Source organism: Musa acuminata, chromosome BXJ1-5, assembly GCF_036884655.1.
Source record: "Musa acuminata AAA Group cultivar baxijiao chromosome BXJ1-5, Cavendish_Baxijiao_AAA, whole genome shotgun sequence".
Classification (NCBI taxonomy): Eukaryota; Viridiplantae; Streptophyta; class Magnoliopsida; order Zingiberales; family Musaceae; genus Musa; species Musa acuminata.
Window position 1 is genome coordinate 11,381,500 of NC_088331.1, and position 16,807 is coordinate 11,398,306.

Below are 16,807 nucleotides of genomic sequence, written 5' to 3' on the forward strand. Positions count from 1 at the left end.
GACACGTTCGAGAGCTTTTCGGTCTGTAATGGACCATTTTACCCTTTGTTGTGCAACTATTCAGAGCTTGTAAAGTCTGTTTGTAACTTGCATTGTCTATGAAGTGTTTTTCGGACATGTTTGCTTGTGGATCCCGATTGAGGCGTTCTTTTTAACCCGTTCTCTCTTTTGTTTGTCCTAAGGGACAATGGGAGGCTTCGGGGAGGCTGACCTTTGCGGACGGACGCGCGAGGGTGCCGCACGCCTTAGGCAAAACCAGCTAAGGTCGTGACAATTATGGTATCAGAGCGGGACAAGCACTCATAGAAACACTTGACATGCAAATGTGGGGGACCTTGCGGGGCTGCGTTGAGGGCAGTCAGCAACGCGCGACCGTTTGAGGGAAAACGGGCATGGAGATGTAGGGAAAAGAGTCGCTCAGAGGAGCGGGCATCTAACAGTGGCATTCAGTGGAATGGCCAACCCTTCGCGCAAGAGGCACCACGAGAACAGGCAAGCTTGGAAGAATTCGGAGCGCACAAAGGTTGGGATGGCTGAGTTTGAGCTACGGCTCAACGTTGACAACTATACTTGATGGTGCTCTAGGCAAGCGAGGCGCTTGGCAAGAATGAGACCATCCAAGGTGGAATGAGTTGCTCAACGACCAAAAGAGTTTTGCAAAGCTCACAGAGGTGAGGGGAATTGCTAACTCGAAGAATTTGGTACTCATGCATGGGCTTGTATGCGGACGATGGAATGTTCGTGGCCATCCCAAGGCGGCCGAGACTCGGCGCCAATGGAGCATTAAAACTTTCTCTTCGGCATGCAAAGGATACGTCCGTAGAAGGCTGAAGTGTGCAACGAGTTCAGCATGTTGCTAGGCCTTGAGGGGTGCAGTGGTGGCTGTATTGACGTGGAGGCGCAATCTAGCAAGTGCGTTTGCAAGAGGCAGAACAATGCACAGTTTGTTCAGCAAATCGGAGTAGTCCAAGGGGATGGTGGTCTCCAAAACGAAGAGAGATGTTGCTCCAACGGGACAGTTATCCAGGAGGGATAAGTCTCGGCTCTCCAGAGGGAGAATCATGGGAGATGGAACTCACAAACAACAACTTCACGAAGCTCGATGGACCGAGCAAGTGGCGAGGAGTTGTCGCTTGATCTCGCTCGAGAGAAAGCATTGGTGGATGCATTGCGAGATCAAGTGGGGGAGCGACCTGAAGCAACTTAAATGAAGGCACACTTAGAGTCGATATGGAGATCGGACTCAAGGGAGGGTTGACCCGTGGAATGGTGGGCGCGAGGGCCACCATCGACTCAATGCAAAAACGAGGAGCGGAGTAACTTGGGTGTAACTTGGCGAAGTACCCAAGCCGCCTGAAGGGAGCCAGCAGAGAAGTTGGAACATGGAGCAGAAGCACAGTGCTTTCCTTAGACAGAGGTCAAAGACATGAACTCTTGCAGAGGCAAGGGTAGGATCATGTTGTTCCATGGGTCCTTCATCCTGACGGAGCGGACTCATCTTGCATGGTGCCAAAGACGAAGGGAGCTTCGCGGCACATGCACCTTAACTCGGAAGAGCATTTGATGGAGGAACTAAGGCGACTCAACTTGCGGAGGCGAAGTTGGGTTCAGAAGGCCTTAGCACGGGGCAAGAGGACGCAGAGGCGGGTACTCTTGAAGAATATGCCATAGTGTTGCCATTCAAGTTGCTATGAAGGAAGCAGTGCGCAGCAGTGATTGTGCTGGTAGGGGCAGAGGCCCAGGATCCAGACAATGGTGCACAGATTACAAATGAAGTCGGTGGACTTCGAGAGCTACTAGGCGACGGACTGTCCTAGAGCGGTGCTTCATCTAGGTGTGACCCAAGAGTGGGTGGATGAAGGTCGATTGCCAGAGGAGCGAACAAAATCGAAGGTGGAAGGGACCCTGCAATGTATTGGCAGAGGCCACACATGGAGGGTTCACAACTTGGAGGTTATTCCACAAGGATCAGAATGCAATGGAGATGTCACCAGGAGGCGACATGGTGCAGCGGATCGTGGTGGAACAGTTCGTGGCAATGCGATACACACAATCCGTCCCGTGAGGGATGAGATCATATGGAGGTATGATCGGGAGTTACTGGGAGCTCCGCTTTGGTGAACAACACGACGGCAAGAAGGGCTATGGATTCAAGGAGTGAAGGCCATGGTACCGCGGAGGCGGGTCTTCCGGGCGTGCACCGAATTTTGCATCGGATGAAAACCTTGGTCATCAGCATATGGGGGCTGGGTTCCACCAAGGGAAAAGTTCGAATGCAAGTACCAGTGAGTTCCATGGGAGGGACTTGATCATACAGAGGTATGATCGAAGCAGCTGGAGAGTTGGACTGCTCCAGAGCTCATATTCGCTTAAGGGAGCCCGACAAGTCAGAGGACAAGGTCGAGTAAGCGAACGTTGCTACCAAGGAAGCTAAGGAGAACAGAATCGGTGCAAACTCTACAACGTGATGGCAGAGGCCATGCATGGGAGTTGCAGTCTGTCTTTCCATCAACCAAACAGACTGCTTGGAGAACACAGAGGTGTTGAAGCAGGGGGTCGAAAGGGGCGAGGAAGCGACGACGAGTCCAGAGGGACTTAGCTACCCAAAATCAAGCATCAGTCAGAATGGAGGTGGACTTAGAGGAGTGCCACAGAGTCATTTCTACTGATCATGTAGAAAAGGGATACAGAGGCGAGGCGACGGATAGTAGGGCCATGGGCATGCCAGCGCCATGGTACCGCAGAGGCGGGACTTCCGTGCAAGTCATTGATCCCTTGCTCTCATGGAGGGAGAGCGCTTGGTCGTAAAAGGGGCCGAGGAGGTGGAGCATGCAGAGGCAATCTCCAAGTACCGAGACAAGGCTGAAGGGCAGAGGCCAAGAAACTTCGTAAGACCGGTGTCAACAAGTTTCTCATCAAGATAGCCGTAAGTGAAGGACTTCGGGTCAAGCAAGAGTGCACGACCAAGGAACGAAGCAGGCAGTACGCGGTGCTGTACCTTTGCTACTCGGTGGAGTAGGCGGCAGGGTTGATGGAGAAGACGGTACAATCCCAAAGGCGACCTCATCTATCAGAGAATTACTCCACGTTGGGGTGAAAACTTCCCGCATTCCAGAAGTTCGATGGCATTGAGAAGGTGAATCACAGTAGCCAACTCAACGCAAGGAGTGCAAACACTTCAAGTGCTTCAGAAGTGTGAGCAAAGAGCAGGCGAAGACTAGTAACCAGCTCGATGCATGAAGTACAACCTCGAGGAGGTGGGCGAAGTCAAAGTAACCTTTGCCTTCTCAACTCTTAAGAGAATGGGCGAAACCGAGTACCCCAGTTCTCTTATCTATCCAGCAGAGGAGCTCTGCACAAGTTCAAAGACCCTTCGAAGATAATGGAAGACAATAGTTGTCAAATCCTCACCAACGGTGATCAGTGCTACTGAGAGTAGATCGTCCGCTTCATTTCCCAACGAAATGCCAATCGAAAGCGGAAGTGATGCGAACCTACTTGGATGTGACAACTAACTGAAAGAAGAGTCAATGAGCAAATTTTGTGGAGGAAGGACCCAAAACTTCATAAGTTTGCGAGGCGATGCTCGTTAAAGCTCCAACAAGCATCCACCCAGTTCAAGCAGCATGTGGAAATTTTGAGAGACTGGCGCAGAAAAGATGGTCTTTTCCTTCATTTGGTGGATCCGCAAGAATCAACAAGGATCAACACAACTCAGCCAACCCCCCCAACAGAGTCAGAGTCATTGGTGAGTTGTAGCAGCATGGCGGATTAAAGGGTCGACTACTCAAAAACAGCAGCGTAGAGCAGCTGGAAGCCAGGAGGCGCATTGCAGCTGGAGCGGAAGATTGAAGACTCAGCAAAGGCGAAGAGTTGCAGTGTTCACAAAGGCTTCGACGAGGACGTCGAAGGGATAAGTGGGGGAGAATGTAACGGACAAACTTCTAAACAAGATGTTGGATGTAATGCTTATGTCTGTCCGTTGTCTTTTGGCATGTTCATGCCTTGTATAGCAGGTAGAGGGGCGGCCGAAGGCTTATAAGTCTCATTTTAGTTGGGTTGGTGGCCTCTTTAGGCTTGTAAATAAATGTTGTGTCATGTGGACACGTTCGAGAGCTTTTCGGTCTGTAATGGACCATTTTACCCTTTGTTGTGCAACTATTCAGAGCTTGTAAAGTCTGTTTGTAACTTGCATTGTCTATGAAGTGTTTTTCGGACATGTTTGCTTGTGGATCCCGATTGAGGCGTTCTTTTTAACCCGTTCTCTCTTTTGTTTGTCCTAAGGGACAATGGGAGGCTTCGGGGAGGCTGACCTTTGCGGACGGACGCGCGAGGGTGCCGCACGCCTTAGGCAAAACCAGCTAAGGTCGTGACAAGACGGTATGCCGTGATATAGTGAACCTTGCAGTTTAACAGTCACACAATACATCATTCACAGGTTCATCTAAGGATCAGGTCTAACAGTCTAACTTGATCAGCTACTGATTTATCGCAACAGCAAACCAGTTTTCAGGCATCACTGACACGAACACAAATTCTCAAATGAACTTGAAAGAAAGGATGATGTCAAAATAATAATACATCTCATGTTTAAGACTCAACAAGTGTGTTAAGAGGTGAACAGAATAATTGTGGCAAAGAAGCAGAAATATAATTGAAAAGCAATATAGTAGGCATCAGACTTGTGAATTTCAATCATATTAATGAAATAGTCGGACAACAGGTCTCAACCATTTTACAGAACAAGTAATAGGAAACTTCAAAAAAGGAAAGGATGCATGTCACAATTAAATAGCTGATATAAAAAACAAAAACTGCATGAACAGACTATACCTGAATCCATGGAGATGGGATTCCATGATAGGTGTATTCTTGTGGAACATCTTGGTTTCTACCCAACCGCTCCAGTATTTTAACACACTTTGGAAGACAATTCCAATAAGCTTCAATGTTATTTGAGACTAAAGCAACAAAAAGGCTCATAACAGATGTCAATACTCCCAAGTCACGTTCATCCAGAAGCTGTGACATTCGATCAGACCTAAAAATGAATGTGAATGTAAAAAAACTCAAAAGAATACATTCCTACAAACATGTGGAAGTATGTGCATGTGTAGACATGGGTTCGTATATAAATGGATCATATGAATGAAGTCATGTATGTATTAACAATGACCAACACAAGCTTACCAGCCATCAATATTAACAACATCAGGGTTCTTCCTATAAAGACGTAGAAGGCATAGTGCAGCCTTTTTCCTGACTAGAGGTCTGCAGCTGCTTGAAACCTAATGAACAATACAGCAGCAATATTAATCATACTTTAATAACAAAAGTATGGGGAAATTCCAATAATCTTACCAGCAGCTTTTGGACATCAGTTGCCAGAGATTCAGAAAACTCCTTCCCACCAATATTTCCTACCTAGAATGAATAATATGCAAAAATTAGATGAATGTATGTATGTATATAAATATACATACATACATATATATATATATACATATATACATATATATATATACATATATACATATATATATATATACATATATACATATATATATATATACATATATACATATATATATATATATATATATATATATATATATATATATAACTTAATCATTTCATTTCATTTCATAAAGCTAATACCAAATACCACTATTTAGCTTAGAACAAATGCAACGAGCATACTATTGCAATAGGGCTCATAATTGGGAGTATGTTAGGACTCTAGCTAGGAGAGTCCTAATTGAGAGGGACATTCATGTAAAACCTACCTAAGCCGACCCCTATTAAAGAGGTGAAGAGGCCGGCTAGGGTTAGGAAGTTGTTTCTTAGAGAAGAATTATGAGTTATAAAGGAATAGGAATCTTGAGTAGGAGTCCTATTAGGAGTTGGTTAGAAGTATGAGTCCTAATAGGAGTTAGGGTTTAGAAGCCCTATAAATAGTCATGTATTCCTCCTCTTTTCAAAAGCGATAGATGAATCTTTTCTGTAGCCTTTGAGCAGCAACTTGGAGGGAGGAACCCCTATAGAGTTCCAAGGAGGTCGATCCCCAAAAGAGATCAACCCCAAGTTTAGAATCTGCAAGGGTTCTAACACCTGGTCTCAAAGCAAGAGGTCAACCATTCAATTCTGAGCATGGCCTTATGATCATCAAGAGGGAGGAGAAAGAAAATAGAAATTGAAGATCAAAATCTCGCCCAATTGCTTGCTGAATTTGCCGACATTTTTGCTGAGCCGCGCGGTCTTCCTCCTACGCGGCAACATGACCATCGGATTCTAATCCTTCCGGGCAAGCCACCAGTGAACACTCGGCCGTACCGATATCCTCACCTCCAAAAGAATGAAATTGAAAAGATCGTAAAGGAAATACTTGAAACAGGGGTGGTTCGGCCAAGTTGCAGCCCCTATTCCTCATCAGTGTTATTTGTACGTAAGAAGGATGGAACTTGGTGTATGTGCATCGACTACAGAGCTTTAAATGACATCACCGTAAAGGACAAATACCCTATTCCAGTAGTAGATGAATTGCTGGATGAAAGGGAGCACGAATCTTCACAAAGCTGGACCTTCGATCCGGGTATCATCAAATACTACTGTGCGAAGAAGACATACCGAAAACCACCTTTCAAATACACAACGACCACTACGAATTTTTGCTTTCTTCAACAGAATGTGGAATATCTTGGGCATATCATATCAGAGGAAGGTGTGGCGGTAGACCCCTCCATAATTGAAGCAATGCAAAACTGGCCGACCCCGAGGAACATAAAATTGCTACATGGCTTTCTGGGTTTAATAGGCTACTACTGTAAGTTCGTGAAAAACTATGAAAAGATCAATGCACCCCTTACTACCTTGCTGAAAAAAGATGATTTCCAATGGTCGGACAAAGCCACCACCACCTTCGACGAACTTAAGGTCGCAAGGACGACAACACCCATACTAGCGCTACCCGACTTCGACAAGACTTTTGTTATTGAAGCCGATGCCTCCGGAGTCGGAATTGGTGCTGTACTAGTGCAAGATGGCCGCCCCCTCACTTATATCAGTAAGGCATTATCTCCTTCCCATCTCAAGATGACTATTTACGACAAGGAGATGCTCACGATTGTGCATGCGATGGCCAAATGGAGATCGTACTTGATCGAGCGACACTTTCAAAGCAAGATCGACCATAAAAGCCTAAAATATTTCTTAGAGCAGAAGATATCTTCCCCCAAGCAACAAAAATAGGTAACAAAGCTTCTTGGATATGATTATGAAATAACTTATAAAAAGATGAAATAGAATGTTGTTGCAGATGCGCTTTTACGGCTACCCAAGCAAGCAGAATTTTCGGTCATTTCACTTTCGACTAGCAACTTCCCTAAGGATATTAAGAGGGAATGGCAGGAAGATCCGAAGACTAGTAAGATCATAAAAAAATTGAAGGAAGCACCAAGCTCCGTGGCTCATTACAATTGGGACTCAAAAGAGGATAGATGGAAACTGTTAAAGCATTGAGTGCATGTTTTTGTGGGCACTCCCTCACCATGTGCAGCCCTCCGTACAAGAAGCATCCGCTAGGTTTCAGGGCCTTGCCTTTTGAGCTTGGCCCTCTGTGGGAACTCTTCTTCCTTTGTTCGCCTCCGGGCTCCTTCCCTCGAGAATATTTTGAAGGGCGATTTCCTGAAGATTGTTTCCTTTTTCCCAGGTCCTCAGAGGAAACAAAGTCGGTGAGCCTTTCTGCGGCAGCAAGTGCTCCGATCACATCAGTGACATTCTTTCGATGCAGTTCTTGTTGAGCCTATGACTTCAGACCGTCGAGGAAGCTGAACAAATTATCCTTTTCGGACATGTCCTGTATGTTCAGCATTAGTGTAGAAAATTGCTTCACATAGTCTCGAATGAAAGTATTTTGGCGGAGTTGTCTCAACTTCCTTCTTACGACGAACTTTGTGTTCTCCGGTAGGAACTAAGTTCTCAACTCCCGCTTCAAGTCCTCCCATGTGTCCACTCGACACCGACCTTGTTGGATCTCCTCCCAACCACCACCAAAGTTTTGCATCTCCGCATGGTTGTTATAGAAACTTTGGTTTCTTCATAATCAGGCCTCATAGCTCGAAAGTATTGTTCCATATCAAACAGGAAATTCTCGAGCTCTTTAGCATCTTTGGCACCTCCGTAACAATGCGGCTCGGGTGCCCTCAAGTTTTGTGGCGGCGCAACGCGGGTGTTGCTTCCTCCTGCATTCAGTGCCCTTATGAGCATGGTCACCCTAGAAGTGAGTTCTGCCATGACTTCCTGCAGATGTTACACGGAGTCTTTGGTGTCGTCCGACAGTCGATTGACTAGTGCCTCGACTTTGTCGATTCGGGATTCGACTTCTTCTTGCGAGCTCTCTATCCCAAGAAGCCTTCGTTGGCCTTGGTAGAGTTCCTCCAAGCTCGCTTCAAGAACGTCCAAGCGAGTTTCCACCGGTGTGAGTCTCTCCTTATAGCTCTTTTTTCCCGATTGGCGCTTCAGATTGCGCCTCATCCACTCGCGGAGAGTAGCCAACTTCTCGCTCATTATGCTCACTGCCACAATACTCCAAAGCGGCTCCAACAACATGAGAGTGAGTTTGCACTTGCAGCCCACCTGCGACTACTTGGGGCAAAGGCCCGGCTTGCCCCGCCTTGCATAATTCGCCACGATGCTTTGCTATGGCGAAATTGCGAAGTTCCTTCGCTGCTTGCTCGAATTGCTTGCCCGCTCTGATACCACAATGTTACGGACTTAACTGGAATTACCTAAGTCATGAGGCACCCTTGCGACCAAGACGCGAACTTAGCTTGGTTTTAGTGATTTAAAAAGGCGCTCGGGCGCTCGCCTAGGCGCTCGGGCGAGGCAAGGCGAGGCGAGGCTCGAGCGCCTCGCTTCACTTCCAGGTGGCGCACTTCAAAGAGGCGCCGCCTCGGCACTCGCCCGAGCCCAGGCGCTATGCGCTTCGGGCGAGCGCCTAGGTTAAACTAGGCGACCGAACCAGGATTTTAGGTCTGGTTCGGTCTCCAATGGTTAGTTGATTCAATCGAACCAACTAAAATCGATATCAGCTATCGCTGCCCAACCTTAACCCTACTCGTTGCCGATGCCGCTCCCGCTGCTCGCCGCTGTCGCTGCTCACTACCGCTGTCGCCGCTCCTGCTCCCGCTCCCACTGTCGCCGCTCCCGCTGCCGCTTCCTCTTTTCTCAGTCAGCACCTCCTTACACTCCTCTTCCTTCTTCTCCTTCTATATACTGTTAACAGTATACTAATAATAGTATTTATATTTATTAGATTAATAATATATTATTTTAATTTTAATATTGTTAATTTTCTTAATTTAATAGCATATTTTTATTTAAAATTTTAAATAATTATATTTATTAATTCTAGTATATATTTTTATATTTTAGTACCTCGCTTCGCTCGGGCGAGTGCCTAGCGCCTCGGGCGTTTTTGGACCTTAGTGCATTTTGGCGCCTAGCGCTTTTTAAATCACTGCTTGGGTTGCCTAAGTCACGAAGCACCCTTGCGCCAACTTCTCGGACTTAGCTGGGATTGCCTAAGTCATGAGGTGCCCTTGCGACATATGCGTCCGCAAAGGGTCAGCCTACTTGCAACCTCGTAAAGGTCCCGATGGACCTGTAAAACAGAAAGTTGATTAGGTTGAAAATGAGCAACGGACAAGTCCCGACGTCTCGCAAAGAGGGAAGCTTTATAAGCAATTCAGCAAGCACCTTGTGTGCACAGGAGAAAAGAGAGGAAGGAGGAAAACAATGACTTTAGAAGGTAGAACGAACAGTTGCAAGTCCACAAACAATGCTCACCGGGTGCCAGGCATGAAAAAAAGTTCCCGCCAAGTTAACATGCGAACTTATAAAGAGTTTTTCAATGCCCAACAATATACTGAAGCCCCATCCAGCCCTGTGCCACCCGGGGGGTTCCAGGGTGTTGAGATGGCTGACGTTTCGCGCGCAACTACGACTTGTAGAAAACAAGCCGTGGCACGCGAAAACAGAGTTGTTTTGAGCAATTCGGCCTGACACAGCGAGCGATCAGGCTGCAGCGCTGCAACCTGTTCGAATATGCATTTTTATAAGCAAAAACACACAAAACTAAGGCAAAATATGTTGCCATGTCTCGGTACAAGCATGCAAAAGCGACGAACGATTCGTTTAACGAAGTTGTTGTGGGTGCACGAAGACCGTTCGTGACAGATCGGTGGACCCAAGGTTCACAATTTCAGTCCATAGTGATATACCGAGCCTTTCTCGATACGATACGTACCGAGGCATACCGACGGTATGCCCAAAATGAGCTAAAAACCAAGGTTTTTAATATCGTTCCATACCGCCCAGTACGGGCGGTACTTACCGATCCGCTAGTTGACTAGCACGTGGGCCGCCCGCTACCGGATCGGTATCAAGCATTTGGCTGCGGTGAGGCGGGGAGAGGAAGAAGAGGGAAAAGCATTGAATAAGAGGAAGAAGCATCGAGAAAGAGGGAGAAGCATCGAGAAAGAGGATCACGGAGTCACCGATGCGCCGTCACCAACGTCTCGATGAACCTGAGCCCGTCGAACCTCGGCGCGAACTTGTCTTCCACGCCCTTTCTTGATCCCGATCCGGCACCGCCCTCCCTCGATGATCCCAATCCAGGAGATAACAGCAAGGAGAGTTGTACCTCTTTAGAGGAGCTGTAGGTGCAAGGATCAAGGGAGGCGATAGTGAGAGCAACGGAAGAGGCAACCGTGAGGAAGGCAACGAAGACCTCGACCTTCTTCATCTCCGAAGTTCCGAACGATCTCCTTCATCCACTACCGCCGCACGGAGAACCTTCCAATGTCGCCTTTCTTCTCCCCACCTCCTTGACGTCGAAGGCCGCAGCCAAGACGACGAGGAGAAGGACGAGGAAAAGGAGGAGGCGACAACGACGAGGCTAAAATTGATTTTTATATTTTTTTAGGCATATCGCTCGGTACCATACCAAGCAAAGCTCGGTACACCGACACGGTACGAGATTAAAAACATGGCTGAAAACCCTCCAAAAAATTATGAGAAATAGAAAAAAAATTAGGATAGGGTTTTTAAGTTAAAAATAAATATACATTTAGTATAGTTTTAACAAAAATAATGTAAATTAGGTAAGAATAGTGCCACATATCTTTTTCGAGCTCTTAGGAGTTGCCTTGTGCAAGGTTCACAATTTTGATCTGTTCCGGATATATCTTTTGATTTAAAAGTTCTTCCTCTTAATCTTTCCAAAATAACCTCCTAAATTTGATCCAATCCATAAATCGTTGCTTTATTGAGTTTAGAAGAATGAAAATATGAGAATAAGAGAGATATTATTAATGAAAAAGAGTTTAAGAGAGTTTAAGAGATTGTGAGAGTGAAATGAATTGAAAGAGGAGGGAGGAAAGGGTTTAGAAACCCTTTAGGTTGCCTCCAACAGTCAATTTGGTCTTTTGAAACCTAATACAGGTCGGTAACGATCGATTTCGACCATTACCACCCAATACAGCACCGTATTGCCCAATACGGGGTTAAAACTTTGGTACCGCTTGATAGCGGGCAATCCGCATGCCAAGAAGCTCTCAGATCGATACATACCACCCATACCAGGCAGTACACATCGAAATTAAAAACCTTGGGTGGACCTCTCTTTAGTGGACTCCCATCCTAACCAAGAATTAACTCGTAATAGAATATATTAAGTCCCAACTAACTCTAACTTAAAAGTATCATGATAATCCTCCCAAAATACATGAAAGATAGTAAAAGTAGCATCAGAAGTATATAATAGGATCCTAAGTCTAAGTTGGATTCAGTAGACTTATCATTAACTGGCAACTAACCTAAATCCAGGTTACATTAGTAGCCTAATAATTATCCAGTACCAAGGGCTGACAAATTTACTACAAGAAAGTCAGATATACAAGGTATGATATTTATTGCACATATGTATAACCATGCAGGTCTTCAAAAGACAAGTCTAAAGCAAGCATGATTTTTGAAACAGTGCATCACAAAGAAAATATCTATACATGTAGATATATCTAGGGAACAAAAAGTCATTACACTCTTCTATCAATATCTACTATGGTTAATGAGTATCGCATGCCTGAATGTGTTCCCTTTGTAGTTCTTATGGTAGATTAGGAATATAATTACTTACATTTCATAGAATATTCTTGTGGATGCAGTTCATTTTGATACATTACATTTTGCCAAGGGAACTATTTCCTGAGTCTATCATTACTCATCATGTAGTTCTGTGTCGTTAACAATCTAGTTCCCCTACTACATCATCAAAATCTCTCGGTAGCCCATCAATCTATCACTTGATACAAAAATAATAAGTCAAAGTGAATCTGGATATTGTTTAGACCTCGAACAATGTATAAATGTTTACTTGAATTGGCCTCCAAGTCATAATTACCTCTATCCTCTATGAATATATAAGAGCAAACTAGAATTTAAGCTTCCCCTGACACCAAAAAAAATGCAGTTCAAAACTTCAAATAACAAGCTTGAATTGTCAATGGGAACTGACAATGTGTCAATTGGCCTTGCTCATATATGCTACTCAGAACAGGAACTAATAGTATCAAAAAAGAAAACCCACCCTAAAGCCCCCAGAAAGAGAGAGAGAGAGAGAGAGAGAGAGAGAGAGAGAGAAAGAGAGGAATAGAAAAACATATATAATCCTCCCTCCACCACCGTAGCCACCCCCACCCCCCCGCCACTCTCTCAGCGACCAGCAGCTCACTTCACTCAGGTGAGCACCTTGGGCATTTTGGCACCTAGCATCTTTAACTACGCTAGTAAATAGTCCTAATTAAGCTTGTTTAAGTAAATATCTTGCTGCACGCAACATCAGTGGATGCCTTTCATCTCCCAAAATGCCTATAGGAATGACCAAAATATGCTTGCATGACAAAAGAAGCACAATTTAACTTTGTTGATAGATACACACCAAAAATATCACATGTACAACATTTCAACAATAAAATCATTGTATCAATTCCTTGTCAGTAACATCAGTAGAATGTTAAGAAAAGAGAAGTAGATTATAAGTGTTCAATAAATACACACAATTGAACCATGACTTTAATACATGAAAGATAGATGTACATGGAAGATTAAGCAATAAATGAAAGAAATTCAATTTATTATAAATAAATAGTCATATCATGGTACTTGCAGCATAAATGAATGTGCCTTATAGTGAATGCTAAGGTCATACCATCGTCAGTGCCAAACACTGAAAGGTTTCATTTCGACCGATTATGTCATTTCGCACTGTATTTATGACCATTCTTAGGAACTCATGGTTCTCAGTAAGCAAGCAAGATGTCACTATGTATCCAACCTGCAGCAATATTCGCAATGTACGATAAAGGATCAAATGACAAAATTTGGTAATATAATGCCAAAGAAAAACACAGGTCAAATGCAAACAAATAATGGTCTTATCACCAAATGATTAATTAACTAACATGATAAGAACATAAAGCTCAAAAAGAATATATGGAATCTACTAAATCAATGACAATTTAGTGTGGAGCTCTAAAGCCAAAAATAATAATATCTTAGCTTCTTTTTATACTTTTTGTCACTTAACATTGTCAAGGACTATGTAGTTCACTAAACAGAGGGCCATTTTTTTTTCTCACCACTCCAATCCATGTCTGATCTATGCACAACTAAAACCAAAAAGTATAACAATGCATTTTAGAGTTTCAAATACTTATTGGACTAGTATGTAACAACTGATATTACCAGTACGACCAAGGGCCATATAAGTCGGTACCGGTGAATATTTAATTTTTTTGCTATTTCTTCCAGTGACATTGGGCAGTATAGATTGGTACACTGCCTAATACACTAGTACTATATCGGTCCAACCGCTTGGCAAAACCAATGTCAGATAGGTACTTAAAACCTTGCTGCAGCAATCATGTAAAACATAAATTACCTGCTTTTCTGGATACTTTGGAGCAGATATTAAAGAAACAGCTTCCATGTGTCCAAAATCAACATCATAGCCTAGCATATAAATGTAGAGCATTTTCCACACATATTTCTTTTTCTTATAATGTGTCAAAGCCTGTCAAAGAAGGAAACATTTGTATTATTATTCTATACTTGTTTCAATTGTCTAAGTACGAAAGCAATCAGCATTTGCAAACACTAGAAAATAAGTAGGAGGAGATACTGTGTTACATGACAGTTGTGTTTCATTATTGTAAGAAATTGAAAATATTAGAAGTCTATAAAAAACTTTAGAAGAGAAGGTGCATTTCTAGTGTTATCATAATACTTGATACTTTAAATCTACTATAACAAAGGTGTCCAACACATGAATCTATATCCAAGATAACATATGGGGAGTACACCAGTGCAGGTCATACTGGTGATGTGCACATAAATAACCAAAAAAAAAGAATAAACAAGAATAAAAAAAGACAAATCTATGGCCAAGATAATCATGACGGTGGTGCAGCAAACACATACTCCACTCATAATATCAAGCATTCATTTATATACCATTTTAATTACTTTACAGCAGCTAGCAGCTACCAGCTAGCAAGGCTATCAGCCAGCACCTCAGCATTCAACTGCAATTCACTGAAGGATGCAAAATGAGAGTTCCAATGATGGGTTCCATGTGTCCCAATCTCCAATATCACTCATTGCTTTCAGTAAGTCCTGTTTTCCTCTTATTAATGGTTCATTGCTATCAGTAAGTCCTGTTTTCCTCCTAGTAATGGTTGTCTTCTTTTTTTTTTCTTCTCTTGGATATATTCTCTTTTACAAATCTCTTATGTAAAGCAAATGGTCTCTATTACATTGGCTGGTTCTGAAAGGCTAGCTTTTTCTTAATCTGCAATGTTTATTTTTTTGCTATCCAAATTAGCTGACATGTAAACCCTTCCTGAAAGCAGTTCAAATCTTGATGCCATACATCTAAATTTGATCTCTGGTTGTTTTATTCCTAGCAAGAGTAACACGGCACATCTACTTCTATCATTGAGTAAATTTCTATCCTCGTAAGCTTATAGATGTTTTACTCTCCAAATGGTAAATCCAACAGGCAGAATGGCATGTCAGGATTATATACTATGCAAAATTTACAAATAAAACAATTTATATTGCTTAAAATACTAAGACTAGATGGTGAAAGAAGAAAGTAATTTCCCTAATCATTAAATGTACTCTTAACTGCTATGTAGCATATTCTCTAAATTTGGTTCAGGGTTCATTTTTAATTTGTGTTTCTTTAATATCATTGACCTTACAGCTTTTCAGTATCTTTCCAGCTAAAGAACAGAACAGGAGCTGAAACTTTAAAAACCACGTTCTCGTTGCTTAAAGCAAGGGTCACTACCAAGATGGCTTACCCAACGAAATCGGTTGCTTTCTGTGATAAAAGCATCAACTGAAATGACCATGATATTCTTCAAAGATGAAGCAGGCACAACTTGGAAGCAGTAATCCAAAATCTAGTCGTTATTGGAACCACCTAACGAGGAGTTTTCTTGGAATTGACAAATATTAAGAAGAAAGAGGCAGGGGAGAAATGACCTTCTCGTTCTTGAACCGGGTCCGGATGTTGCCCAGCTCCTTGTCGACCCGGAGACGCTCCTGCTCCTTGTTCTGGCAATTCCGGACATCGCTGATGAAGACGGAGAGCCCTCGCATCCCGGTCAATGCCATGGCCGCCGCCAATACGCGCTCCCCCCGGGCGGATCCGGTCGCCGGCACCTCAGATCCACGGGTTTTCGCACGAGATCCACGGCGGAAACGCCACCCTCCTCCTCGATTCGGGAACCAGATGAAGAAGGTCGATCCTGCAGACCGTAATGATGGAGAAAGAAAGAAATGAACTGATGACGATTTGGAGTGAAGAAAAACAAGCCGACGACGACGACTAATATATATATATATATATATATATATATATATATATATTTATTTATTTATTTATATTTATTTATTTATTTATAATAGATAGTAGCTAAGATTGCTTTGATTTGCTAAGGATTTCTTTTTCTATTCCCCTCCCATATGGATTTCAATTTATTTTTGCTTTTTGAGCAATTTGATTTAATATAACAATAAAATGGAAGCTAAAAATTGTATAGCTTGGATGTTTCCCATCGCGTCGGGGGAGGGGAGAGAGAGAGAGAGAGAGAGAGAGAGAGAGAGGGACTATGGTGGCCAAACGTCCGATGCATCCCCTAGTAAGCGCGCATCTTGATGCCCCCAATCGAATCCTTGTGCACATCTCAAAGCGTACACCGAGGCACAGTACTGTTTGATGCCTAGGCATGGTTCATAAGTGAAATCCTCGACAGTATCAGCACACTGTTTACCCTACCTATCTCAGCTACCTGGGTTGTGATTTCAGCATAGAAGGGCCCCTTGTTCCAGCTGGTCAGGTACTACGACGACCAGGACTCGTTGGATTCATGCGAGCCTGTGGGAAAAAATCACCTATCTTTTCTTGCCTATGGTTAGAGCGATCGACCGTGGGCTCCATCGTTGCCACCGATCAGAAGGCAGGTAAATCGTCGGGTGAATCACCATCCAACTTTTTATTTTTATTTCTGTAATTTGGATTACTTGACTTGAAGACAGATTTAAATCGAACCTCAACTAAGCACCACTATTAATTTTGCCTCGTTTTCCCCTTTTGCTATCTAATAATAATAATAATAATAATAATATAATATTTCATTACCGATCCTAACGTGGCCTCATATGGGGACGTACTCGACAA

The 16,807-nt window shown here is 43.5% G+C and overlaps 1 protein-coding gene across 4 annotated transcripts in view; it reads right to left on the reverse strand.

Annotated features, from left to right (window-relative positions):
- Positions 1 to 15,955, reverse strand: part of LOC103985005 (AP-2 complex subunit alpha-1) — a 30,776-nt gene extending 14,821 nt beyond the window's left edge. The window contains exons 1-6 of one of the 4 annotated variants that reach the window (XM_009402610.3): positions 15,610 to 15,955; positions 14,000 to 14,131; positions 13,268 to 13,393; positions 5,362 to 5,424; positions 5,191 to 5,288; positions 4,834 to 5,041 (exon numbers count right to left, since the gene is read on the reverse strand). In XM_009402610.3, the coding sequence (XP_009400885.2) occupies positions 4,834 to 5,041; positions 5,191 to 5,288; positions 5,362 to 5,424; positions 13,268 to 13,393; positions 14,000 to 14,131; positions 15,610 to 15,741 (759 nt within the window). In that variant the 5' untranslated portion in view covers positions 15,742 to 15,955. Of the gene's footprint in view, positions 1 to 4,833; positions 5,042 to 5,190; positions 5,289 to 5,361; positions 5,425 to 13,267; positions 13,394 to 13,999; positions 14,132 to 15,609 lie in introns of those variants that run through there. The other 3 variants (XM_009402609.3, XM_065183114.1, XM_065183115.1) reach the window with 3 other exon arrangements.
- Between the last annotated feature and the right edge of the window lie 852 nt (positions 15,956 to 16,807).